Source organism: Schistosoma mansoni, chromosome 2 (assembly GCF_000237925.1).
Source record: "Schistosoma mansoni strain Puerto Rico chromosome 2, complete genome".
Lineage (NCBI taxonomy): Eukaryota > Metazoa > Platyhelminthes > Trematoda > Strigeidida > Schistosomatidae > Schistosoma > Schistosoma mansoni.
In genome coordinates, this window is record NC_031496.1 from 11,781,545 (window position 1) to 11,794,931 (window position 13,387).

The 13,387-nt window shown below is 34.5% G+C and overlaps 1 protein-coding gene across 1 annotated transcript in view; it reads right to left on the reverse strand.

Annotated features, from left to right (window-relative positions):
• The window catches only part of Smp_045250 (hypothetical protein), a gene marked incomplete at its 3' end in the record, with an annotated part of 23,171 nt that extends 9,840 nt beyond the window's left edge, over nt 1-13,331 (reverse strand). The window contains exons 1-6 of the mRNA XM_018795680.1: nt 13,269-13,331; nt 13,109-13,236; nt 10,820-10,900; nt 9,843-9,935; nt 6,892-6,932; nt 5,726-5,848 (exon numbers count right to left, since the gene is read on the reverse strand). Coding sequence (XP_018649969.1) covers nt 5,726-5,848; nt 6,892-6,932; nt 9,843-9,935; nt 10,820-10,900; nt 13,109-13,236; nt 13,269-13,312 — 510 coding nt within the window. The 5' untranslated portion in view covers nt 13,313-13,331. The remainder of the gene's footprint in view (nt 1-5,725; nt 5,849-6,891; nt 6,933-9,842; nt 9,936-10,819; nt 10,901-13,108; nt 13,237-13,268) is intronic.
• Between the last annotated feature and the right edge of the window lie 56 nt (nt 13,332-13,387).

Genomic DNA, 13,387 nt, shown 5'->3' on the forward strand with positions numbered 1-13,387 from the left:
GATTTACTACAAATTCATTCGCTGAGATTTTACAAATATATTATTCCTATTTAATGTCTTAATCTGTTCAGTTCGTGTATCAGAGTAGCTGTGTGTGTTGATGATGGCGTGTCAGATGAGATAAACCTACGTAAAGTCAAAGCTAGAGCAGCTTAAGCCAACCTATACCACATTTGGTACCGTCACGATGTTAGTTTGGCTGCAAAGAGTCGGGTTTACAATGCGTCGATGAGAGCACTTCTGCCCTATACAGTTGATGATATTCAACGACTCTTTTTGTGCGATCCTCATTGTCCCTGGAGGATTGATGTCATATCCTAGCGACCTACATATTGCATATACTTTACTGATAGGAAAGCGACAAGGTGGTCAATTTATTAAATGGCCCTAGGGTATGGAAAAAGCTGTATAGGACTGACTTCTGTCGGTCTATCATGATTCCCTGGTTGGGGTCCGAGAGGTAGTGCAACCTAGTGGAATTGAGACTTTATCAGACATGACGCAGAATAGAAACTAATGACGATTCTGAGGCAATATCTTAATACCTTAATGTGGAGTCGTTGGGCACACAAACATTACGTACCATATTAATTTCAAATTATAATGAAATATCTGTCCAGAGAGCCCATAGGTTGCTTTTTCCAATGGTTCACCAGTTGATTTGTCAACCTGTGTGACAAAAACTATCTTGCGAAAGCGCAATTGATAAAACTATAGCGAATAAGTAGATTGAGGTTATCCGCAACATTTGAAATGTTTATTGAGTTGTAACCGGTACTTACAGTTGCTTTCCCGTTCAGTTACTAAATGAGCGCTCAATATCGGAGTGCGATTTTCAATAAGGAGTTCTTCCCCAAGTATCTGGAACTATCTACAACTATCTGTTTTGCACACGTCAGTATAGCATAGCTCAACGGATTGATTCATCGTCTGTGGTTATCAGCAACGATTAAAATGTTCAACGTGTTATGTACAGCACTTTTGGACGTCTTTCTGTTCATTTATTACGAAACTGCTTTCATGCTAGAGTGTGATTTTCATTGGAAATTTCATTTCAAGCTGTAACTTTGACGATATTGTGCATGTCAACTAGTACGTTAAACTGCGCTATACTGACGAATTTCTAATGAAAATCACACCCTAATAAATGAACAGAAAGACGGTTGAAAGAGCTGTACATAACACATTGAATACTTAAAGCGTTACTGATAACCGCAGATAATAAATCGATCAGTCATGGTCAATGCAGAGTAGGGTATAAATATGTATTGGCCCAAGTTGTCATAACTTAAACCAATAAATAAAAGGCAAACAGAATATGAAATAAGATTTATCCAAAATCTAGCTTAAACACTATTAAAATCTTTCGAATGAAAAACAGGGCGTTTACAAAAGTACACAAACCACTAATTGAAATGCATTAGAAACATTATTAGTATAAACACAAAAATAAAATAACAAATAAGAAATTCATTTAGATAATAACTAAAAAAAAGACAATTAGAGATAAATGGGATGGTTTTGAATTTGATTATATTCGTAAAATGGTTAGGATTGTCGAAGAGAAGAAACTCGTAAAACTTAGAAAAAGAAGCACTATACACTTAATTTTCAATAATAGGTTCCTAAGGAGTGAACAAAAATATCTATCTAAAGTACAAGAATGTTTTATTGTTACGTATGATTGTATTATTAAATATTTTATCATTAAGTCTTACATAATTTATTCGTTTTGTAAGAAACTTCTAGATTTGATCTAAATACGACATTGAATATAGCCCTTTTATTCTATTCCTAGCTTGTGTTACGCTAAAAGATGGGAGTTGCTATGATGATTTATTGAGAGAGACTAAGAAAAGCTGCTTTATAAAGGCAGCAATTATGTGAAAGCACGAGTAGCTAAATGAATTGTCCATTTAGCCAAGTTCATCTCACACATATTTCGGTTCGTTTGATAACATATATAGAGATCTATGAACATTGACTCTTTACAATAAAGCTTCCCACTCAGTTTTGATCTGAATCGTGAACAAATGCACAGTCTGTTTTAGTGACTGAGTCAGATTGGACAATAACAGTATATGCACTCTATTTAGTGGCAAATACATAAAAAGAAACACATAACTGTACTGTATTTCTACGAGTCGACTATAGAAATTCATTCCCTAATAGAATAAATATTATAGCTAGTACCTTACATTTATATAAGAATTTGTTACAGACTGATAAGCATTATAAGAAAAGACAACTCAGTTACTGCACACAGGTCTATACACTGCTGGTGTATGTATAAAATGTAAACACCACTAAATCATGCTTGCAATAGAAAATTCGCTTCATGAAACCAAAACATCCTATTCAATAGTATATATGTGCTTAACCGATTTTGGGATCATATCTTCAAACATAACTAAAGATTTTTACTCACAAATCGGTTCCTTTCACACGAATAAACTGTCTCCACATACAAATACATTTAGATCTAGGCCAATAACATATCTTTCTTATCCAGAAATTATACGTAAAATAGCAGATGTATTTACTTGATTAGCTTACACGCTAGCTACACTGTGAAGTAAATGATGAACACATAGTTGTAGACTTACTGACCTATTAGAATTTTAAAGTTATCTATATGATGAAAGTTGACTGTGACTTACACAACTAAAATTTCAAACAGTTATTTTTGTCGGAAGACTACAAAGGAAAATATGAAAGTTTTATAATGCACTGATTGATTCTAACCAATATTTCTATTATTGACTTTATCCAGTTTAAGAAATCAATAAAACATAAGAACCAAATTATAAATTGTCTACACTAGAAATCTACTAAGTATTTGTGATTTATTAGTTTCAAGAGTTTGAAAAATTATGAAAAGAAATATCCTATTAACTAATCTTTCTGTAAAACGTTGCTAAGAGTATGTATGTAATGGTTTCATAATTAAAAAATCGTATTTTCTTTACAATGAACATACATTCACACATTTACTTGTAGATATCATTAGCCCCCAAATACCCTGGTACGGCCGAGAGTGGGAAGAGCCCGCTCTCTCTCTCGAAATGCTCTCACATGGCCACGCGTATATAGCCTCTACCAGGGAAGTCCTACTCACTGCCTTCTCACAGTGGCGGGGGTGTTGTTTACAAAATTGAGGATGAAAAGCGAATGTCCGGTGCTTTAACCGGGTTGGTGGACACGGACTCCAGTATCCTGAGGGAACAAATGGCGTATGAATCAATCGTTGATCACCGGCTACCATGGGACTGCATCTCTTTACGATGCAACACTGCCTTGTGAATCAGATCTTTAGGTCAAAGGCTTCGGGTGTGGCCCCCTAAGAAAACCAACTGTTTAGGTTTGGGCACCCGGGCAGTATCACAGCCCTCACACGAATCAAATGAGATTTGTGTGGCGCATATATATCTGGTGCTCGTTTGTGCCAATATTTATGTGTTTAAATAAATAAATAAATATTATTGATAATGACGATAAAAAATCAATACAAAAATGGAATAGAATCTTGGTTTTAAATGATAATCATCATATGATCTGGAGAGATTTCGTAGTTATTTTTTCTTCTGGCATTTAGAAAAAGAATAGAAATTCTTATTAAGGTCAAGGTATTCGATTACAGAGTAATGTACAGCGAAAATGACGTAGATTTTAAATAAACCAATAAATGGTTGGTACGATTCAAGATAATAATTGGTTACTTTTGGCATACCATATAACTCAATAGTACTGTACAGTGGCGAATGCAAACTAATTATGTAAATAAGAAAGTTTATTATTTTAAAGCTATTAAGCATAGAACCCCGCTATATAACTTAAGATCCAGGAGTATTAACATAAACAACTGAAAACAGGAATTCACAGTATAACTAGACCTGAACAATCGGAAGTTCAGAAAGTTTACTAGTACTCCAACCAACAATGACAATGTGTGGGTATTTATAGAAAGCTTTGAGGTTCTCCTGAGAATAAACTAACAAGAATGATTTTCAGGGTGCTGTATATGAAAAAGGAACAGCAAAAAAATATATTTTTAGACTGAATATGGTTGAATCTTTCAGAAATACAGTGTTCCTCAAAAAGGCATGCATAGACAGTTTCATTAACTTTGTACTTTCAATTTGTTTGGCGAAAAACTTGGCAATCGTTAATAAAATGAATATATATATTCTTCGCAAATATAGCGATAATGCAGCGAAGTTCAGCATAAACACTAATGTTAAGATGTGATCTTTCTTGAATAGTTAAAAATCAATGGTAGTAGTAGTTTTGTGGAGATTCTGTATAATCTGTGTATTGAACTATTGTTACGAAAGTTATGAAATATGAGAACAATAAGTAACTTCCATATGACTCACCAATCGTGTACAGCTGAATATAGCAGGGTGAGTTCAGAACATCAGAAGCATTAGTTAACAGTGGATTGTTCAGACTTTTTTTTAGATTATCTGCTTCTATTTGTTAGTATGACCACCTTATCGCATCATATTTATTTTACCTAGGGTCTTACAGTTTCCTTTACAAGAAAAGCTTATATCACTCCAAGATTGTTCATATGCCAACGCTAACTAGCACGAATATGGCTTCAGGATTTCCTGCTGAATACTGCAAACTGAATAAAACATTACTACCAAACATAGCATTTTAGTGGCTTTATTCCCTGAGCTGTGTGATCTAATCTTCATATGACTGAACAGGCTGTCAGTCATATGTAGAAAAATATGAACAGCTCATTTCTAAACGAAATTTGTGCTAATGATATTGTTCGAAGGACGATGAAAGCTTCAAGAACAAACCACCCAGCTCAGATAACGAAATTCCACCTGAAATACACAAGTCTTCATAGCCTCAAAATACATATTATTATAGTTATAATTAATTCGACGTAACAATTCATTTATTTTATAGCCCATTCATATAATTTCGATTTGACCGCTTATACATTATAGCATTAGTTCTTACGTCATAATGAACAACCAAACAGGGATATTGTCTTTTTACTTGTGTGACCTTCGAATTTTATTGATTACTTCTTATCCATTGAAATAACAACTAGACATCAATTTTCAGATTTAATTAACTTTATATTTAACACTAACTGATTCAAATATTATGTAGTTGAGATCATGGAGTCAATTTGAAGCTAGACCACCAGGGAAAATCTGGACGGCCGTTTCGTCCTATTGTGGGACTCCTCAGCAGTGCGCATCCACGATCCCGCATCGTGAGATTCGAACCCAGGACCTACCAGTCTCGCGCGCTAGTGCTTAACCACTAGACCACTGAGCCGGCATACGACGGTGTTAATGTCTAAAGTGAAATGAATTACTGCTTCCAGGTTTTCCATAGTGGTCTAGCTTCAATTGACTCATGATCCGAACTATATAAAATTACTTAAATCTCCATAAAACCCCCTTCTGATAATGATTCAAATATATTGTTTCATAATCGTAGTCCAACAAGGGAGTTAATGAAAACAACTGACTACATACTTTGAATACTACACACTTCGTTAAATCTGACGTTTGGAAAGTTGAACGAGAAAAACTTTGATATTTTGATATGTTATGAACAAAATTAATAGCAATGGAGAAAATAGTTGAAAAGAATCCATAACTCAGATTTCATCTTATCTGATACTCATTAGCTGAAAACATCTTCAAACAAGTTTTCATTTTTTCCTAAAAAAGAAACTCATGCAACTTACAGCTGTATGATCATAGAGTGTTCGTATAACTGGATGAGTCTCCATTTGTTGTTGAGGTGTCTCTTGACCTAAATGGTCAGTTGGTGAGACACTTTTGGCTAGCATTCGTTCAACATCAAGTATCTAAATACACGTGATTTATAATTTAAAAACAAAACAAAGTAAATGGTAGGCAAATGATATTAGTGAAAACATATTATGCTTACTACAAGATCAATCTCTTCAATAATATTACTATCCAGTTGTCTAGGTTAAAGAAGGTATGAAACTAGGTGCTATAAAAACTAAAGTATCGTGGACAGTTCATCAATGATCACTTTGATACTCTATCCATTTACTGTGCGATAGTAATAATGAGTAATGCAACATGTCGAGTGCAAGTTTGTATACTCGAGCTTAAGCCTTAATGTCTGTGAAGGCTATCGATGCTATCGATGCTGTTCAAACCGACTCAGACTTCAAACTTGTGACCAATTAACTAAAAGTCAAACCACTAAGTTATAGCTTAACAGACTAATCATCCTGTCCCACCTGACGTAGATATATATTCCATCCAAAAAGAATGAGTAACTGTGATGAACAAGTGCACCACATTTTTGTTATTATTATTATTTAAAAAAAAAATTAATTTACCTGAATTTCAAAATCGAATTGTAAGCGTTTTAAATGTCTCTGTTGAACAATCAATCTTAAATGTTGATTTAAATTCTGACGAGAAATTATTAAAAATGTGTGTTCGCTTTAAAATACTTAAAATACAATAAATCTTATATTAAACGGAATGTGTATCCTCATGTATCGCGTGGAACAGAAATGTGTGTATTTTGATTACTTTTATTTAGGATGTTCGTAGTATCCTCTACCGTTATATCCCCTGAGAATTCTACAGAAATTTGTTCTACCCAATTAGATCGCTTTTCCCTTTTTGTCAGTAGTTTGTACTATTGAATACGATAAAATGTAATAATTGATATGACCATGACACCAAATATGTTGCATAAGTGACTGATCAAAAGACTGTTAACTTCCATTTTTAGTAGAGTACAGAACTCCGAGTCAAAAGAAATCACTTGTTGAGTATCTCACTATTTTAAAGACTTGCTTCAACATAATATTGTGCTCATAAGAACGAAAGGTCATACAAAAGAAACTAATTTACTTCTTACCTTGATCGAAGAATCGTGAGATCCTGTTGCAACTAACTGACCTGATAGAAGCAAAAATTAAAACAACAGAACGACAAACAGTTAGTTTGCATACACTTCAACCTTTCATTCATAGGAAGTCGACAATTTAAACGTTATTTTTCACAAAAGAAATATTTTGATCGAAATATTTCAAATAATTTCCAAGAGAAACTTGAACAGTTCCACTCCAATAAAAAAATTCACTGTGTGTGGTTGATGAAAACTGAAGAGGTAATGGTGACAGTTCACCATAAAACAATCACAGATTGGATAGAAATGTGAACCAGTTTATCCAGTCTAATAATTGTACTGGATTTCTTGACTGGCCAATAATTTCTACAGATAACATATTATTAGTTACAATTTAATGACCGGTTTTTATTAATCACAATCTGATGCGACACGGTGGTCAGTCAAAACCTGAAAGTTAACTCTTAATCCAATAAGTTTTAGGTCAGTTAATGTAAATACAATGTTGGAAAGGAGAATTAGTTTGATTCAAGCTGTATATAGAATACTAGTAAACTTAACACCAAAAGCTAGGTCGAATGTTTTCTGTTAGGTCCATGTAAACGTCTGGCACGAAACACTACATAATTTGTAGGAGAAAGACCGAAGAATATCTTTGCGCATTATTGTCATAAAAAAATAAACTAGTATATTAACAAAAACAGTGATATCTTTCAATTACTTTTGTTATTTGCACAAAATTCTTAACTAAAAAAGTACATTCAAACGGGAAAATATTTTCAAACCGAGTTGAATCAGCTGTTTACAAGAATGTTCGTATGACATGTAACCTATGTCAATCGGAAATGAAACAAAGTACTTTTAAGTCATTTTCACTTATTTGAATATATATATATATATATATATATATATATATATATATATATATATATCTTGGCTTTTAATGTTATTTAAAAATGTGATAATTTAGATAAATAGATCAGTAATTCCGTCTTTATGCTGACGTAAACTGACGGTCTTAAGCATCATCATGTATCTTTTTGTATTAAATGTAACTAAACATTCAAAATATTATTTGTACACAAAAAATGACTCTGCCTTCCGATCGATTACAGTTGGTTTGAGCGACACTTAGAGTTCATGGTCAATTTACGCTCACAGCTGCTGAATCACCAGTGCTTTGCAGATGCATCGGAAGTGGATGGATTAATCTTTGGATTGCACACAGAGCTGGAAAATGATCGCAGCCTCCATGAATCCTCGACAAACTGTAATTTAAACGAAACAGCAGCCACTCAAGATATGCCCAATGTCCAGTACTGCCTAATTCAGAAACATGCCCGATAGTGGATTCAAACCCCACCATCCCCGAAACAGCATGTACGAATAGTCACTTTTCCAACTCACATAATGACGATGCCGTGTTAAATGCTCATGAAACTGTCGCAGCAACCGCCCGTGAAGAAACAGAGAACAAATTGAGCAGTGCACTGAATGCAGCTGCAACGAGTGGAGCTTATCATTCTGCAATAGAAATTTCTTACGAATCTAATTGTCGAGATTCTCATGTTTTTACCAGAAAATATGTCACATATGTCAAATGATAATGAAGAGCCTAGTGCAGTTTTTATGGACGCTGATTATCATAGTGACCCACTATTTATTAGTGATGTTTCCAATAAATTTGATGACAAAATTTCAAAAGAATCAAACTCTGATCTCATATTAAGTGTTGCCGATCCTCACAATCCATTCAGTTGTAACAGATTCTCTATTAAATGCGGGAAATGTGTTATAAATAGAATCGCATTGAATGTAACTTGAAAATAGGAGGATCCAACGCTATTTCATGGGGGACGATAGTTCGCGAAATTTAAAATCCGGATCTTTCAAAAAAGGGGAGGTGTGTTATGTCCCGATAACAATAGTGAGTGGTAACTTTGGGATCTATTTATGAACCAATACTATGTGCATAGTAATATTGTACAGCTGTTAACTAACTAAGCTATTCATATTCGTATCCCTCTTATTATAAGCTTTATTTTGACCCATAGACTATTACTATACGATTTTCCGTTCTTGAGTTATCCTCAGCCTATTAATTACTGTTCCCCACATTCACAGTCAAATTTGGCCAAATCTTGTACAAATGTTATTTTCTATTTTATGGTAAGATGTGGTCAGTTTGATTGGTATAGAAACCCAGCATGCTTGAAATAAATTATTCATACCACAGAGGCTGTTATTGGTGTTCTGGACTTAACTGCCTGAGATAGGCGGAAAGCAGGACCGACAAGTACTCTAGACTGCTCGTACAGGTTTCGTGTGTCACTGGTCCAATCGATAAATCGCTGCTATCTGATTAGCGGTCTTATCACGTTCTATATTAACAGGGCAATCCACTTCGCCACAAGTTATAACAACATCCAGTTCATACAATAATGGTATTGCATCTAAATAAATGCCTTAATGATAAGCAGATGGATGGGAAAAAATCTACAAAAACAGTGTTCAGATTGTTCACAGTAGAAATCTTGGAAAATATGGCCACAAATCTGCTGAGGAGGAGAAACGATTTGGAAGAAAACATCCTTATATCTGAAATCAATCACACAGGTTTCTGATATTAAAATCAACACAATTCCGTAAACTCCTGTCCGTTCCTACACTGATCTATGATCAGGATAATGATTATTTTTCGAGTTAATGTTCTGCGATTCACACACATTCAAAAAGAACTATGGTATGATTTCCGCAATCGTTAAGCAATGGATTGAAAGTAAAAATCTTCACCAACATTGTGTATGCACAGAACATCACAAAGTGGACGACTTTTAAAATTTAAAGAAATTACACTACTAACAATTTATATAGTAGTTAATAAAATTTACATAAATTCATATTGTACTTTAACTCCATCAGAATAACAGTGAAAATAAAAAAATACTACACCTTATTACCTGTGCTATTAAAGGATGCTGCACGACAGGCTGCCTTATGTGCCGTTACATAACAAGTTTCATATAGAGCTGCCTCAGGAGCCATTGTAGAACCTGTACGTAAAATCAACAGACATTAAGGAATTAAGATTTGTTACGCAGCTTGTACCATAGTTTAAATTAGTGTATCTAGTATCAAATAGAGGCTTCAAAAACGTTAATTTACCAAAGACTTTACAAGAATCCTGTGCAGTCATATAACCGCAATTGATTGGATTGCTAGTTTGAAACGTAATTAAATCTGTAGAACTTTGTTATTTTCAGAAAATTTTTTTCACTTCCTTAACTACCGCGTTACCTAAATCAAACAGTTCCAAGAAATTCAAGTTTACTGTTGTGAGAGCCCAAACGATTCATATCAGGAGTTAATGGCTGTCAAATGCGTCTTCTGGCTTCACTGAATTCCAAAACTCTATCCAAACAGGCATCAAGAAGCTTAATAACCGGGTCGACAGAATGTCGATTAGGTGGAGTAAATCAGGGCTGAAGCTGAATATTATTAAAAAGACGTTCTTGAAAGTAATAAACAATCTTAACGCTAACGTTATTGTTGCATTTTATTCGGATTACAGGTGACTATTGCATTTTTTTACATTAACATATAGTACTACACACAGAAAACATTTATTAATCAAATCTTAGAACTTTTAACCAATAATGCCCAGTTTGCGCCTAAAATTTCAAAGTCTGTATGCTTTTCGGTAAACAACTATGGTACTTTTGAATTAGGAAATAACGCCAGTTCAGTTTATAACACTGACAGACTATGAAGTCGATATAAAGGTTACAACTAAGTTATATGATTAAATTTATCTTTTTTCTAAAAGCTTTACAATTTGGGAAATAATTTGCACAATAACTAAAACAGCACTTGTTGAATAATAACTTAATAAACAGAAACCACCAACAAAAAGTGAATTCCAGTAAGTACAATTTACTTTCACTCTCAACTTCCAGATCGATTCCCGTGCCTGGGGCAATACTTTCACCTTCAATAACGCCTGACTTCTCATGCTCATCTGAAACAGTAAGAACAGCTTGTGTAAACTGAATCTCGAAATAAGAATATGATTATCAAATAATATTTGGATACTTTTAACAACTGGAGATAGGTCGAGTGTGGATAAAAACAGACCATATTAGATTGAAGGACTATTAATTTGTCATTTGAGTGTTCATACATAAAACATAACCCGGTACTATTGGTTCACCACAAGAAAATATGAGCCTAGAAGTTCTCTGATGATAAATTATTTAAATGTACTTCGAACTCATAAAACATGTACGATTCAATTTAATGGTTACTTAAATATCCAGTTACTAGATGTGTTATATCAACAATGTGATCGATGATAACACTACAAGAATGCCAAAACCGGCTAATTTTGAACCAATAGCGTAAATTAAAGGCTGATAGCAATTTCCTTAAGAATTATATATATATATATATAATCACTATATTTATTGGGCAAAGTGGTTTTAACCAATAGATTGTAGGTTCAAATCCCATGACACTGTAGCGGTAAACAAATCACAGAAACAAATAGTTCCGTAAGTCCTCGACATTGGTGCTGATCTCATTAGCTTTACTGAACACACCTATCTGATTTCCACATAAGATCCTGTATATTAGATAGTCATATTACGACATCTACAATTTCAGGATTGAGTCTATTATTATAGTAAGTGAAGTATGGTAATGCAGAGCTGGACCATAACTATACAAACTTCTGTCATCATATCAGTGGTGCATGACAGATGACTATGTCCGACGGCTATGGTTGCTATTAACGCGGTTTATAGAAGACTTACCATGATTATTGTGATGCCAGCACCAATCAGGATTATTTGCCTCTCGAGGTCTAAAGACAGATCTTTTTTGTGACGATCTTCTTCAAGGGGTTTGAGAGCATCTACGATTATGATGAATACCAAGATAATGAGTGAAAGTGTGACAGAGGTCTGTGACATCATTTTGTGTTGTTCGAGGCTTTTCTTTGACAGGATAAACCTTGACGTTAAGGGTCCTAACAACCTGCAGAATTCGATCGGTAGATGCAGCCAGTTCATTTACGGCGTCATTTTGGAACGAGACAAGGACTACCTGGACCTACTGGAGAAGCGTAGACAAGAACTGCCTAAATAGGCCGTTGTCAAAGGTCCGTTGACCAATGACTTCACGCATAAGTAGCGAAATTCTTGTCGCTGTGACATGTTGCAGCCTGATGTTTGGGAAAAGTTAGTCTAACCTTTAACGGTCGGTTAGGTCACCACGTTGAATAGCCTTTTCCAAAGTGTCGTAAGGATTCGAAGCATCACCACTTAATTCTATATGGACAACCGGGTATTATTAACCCTCACACAATGTGGCTAAATGCCGAATAGCACTGCGCCTGTTGGATGAATTACATAAATAATGATGATTGGAATAAGTCACATTATAAATAGCCCAACTATGTCCAACAAATGCCTGATTGAATACTACAAACTTACAACAAATATTTAGACCTAAAAATCGCTTTACACAATAGGTGTTTTGCATCCACCTAACAGATTAATCATTGTGAGTGAACAGTAATAACTGGAAAAAAACTAGTAGTTATTTAGAAAGTATTCAGGTCCTCGAAGAATGCCATCAGACCAAACTACTTAGTCACTATGGCACCGAAATTCTTGTAGCTTACAACTGCTTCTTCAGTTCTATAAATCCGAAAAAGATTACCTCAGGGCCGATAATTTCGTATAAATTTATGTAAAATTAGTAAACTTTAATACTTGAGACTGTCCACGCAGTTAAGTGTGGATATTTAGCTGGGCACAAACAGGCATGTGAAACCGATAAGCACTTGCTTATCAAACATATGGACAAGTGTGCTTTAAGTAGATATCAATTGAAGCTATTTATCAGGTATCTGGTGAAATTTTCCCTATCGCTATAAATACCAGTTAACCTCAGTAAGTTACCAATGATTTGGTCAGAAATACAATTTCAGCCTACCCAAACAGGTGACATCAGATCTATCGATGAACGCCTTTAAGGAAAAACCGGATATTAAGGACTAACATATTTCAACCGAACTACTATTCCTGCGACCGAAAACTGAGACATTTTTATCCGAATACACAATGGAAGATTATGATAAATAGACTTTGTAGAATCTGACAGAGGATACAAAATCAACTTAAGCAAATCCAGGGAAACACATTATTGGAGTAAATTATGTTACCTTCAGAAGCAGAAAGGCCGAGTTTTACGAGACGGAATAGGCGATTGGATGGACCACATGCCGCTGAAGGACTTACAAGATTAACCAGATTAACGGCCATAGTCTGAAAACCATCATAAAACAGTTGGCTGAAATAAATGTATTTAGAAAGGAAATGTACCTAATGATCAGACGATACAGTAAATCCCTTTCTTTGAAAGACATCAGTAGCGCAACTTGTTGTATTTTGCCACAATCCACAAAAGGATCAACGGGAAAAGACTCAAGGATTTTGCGCTT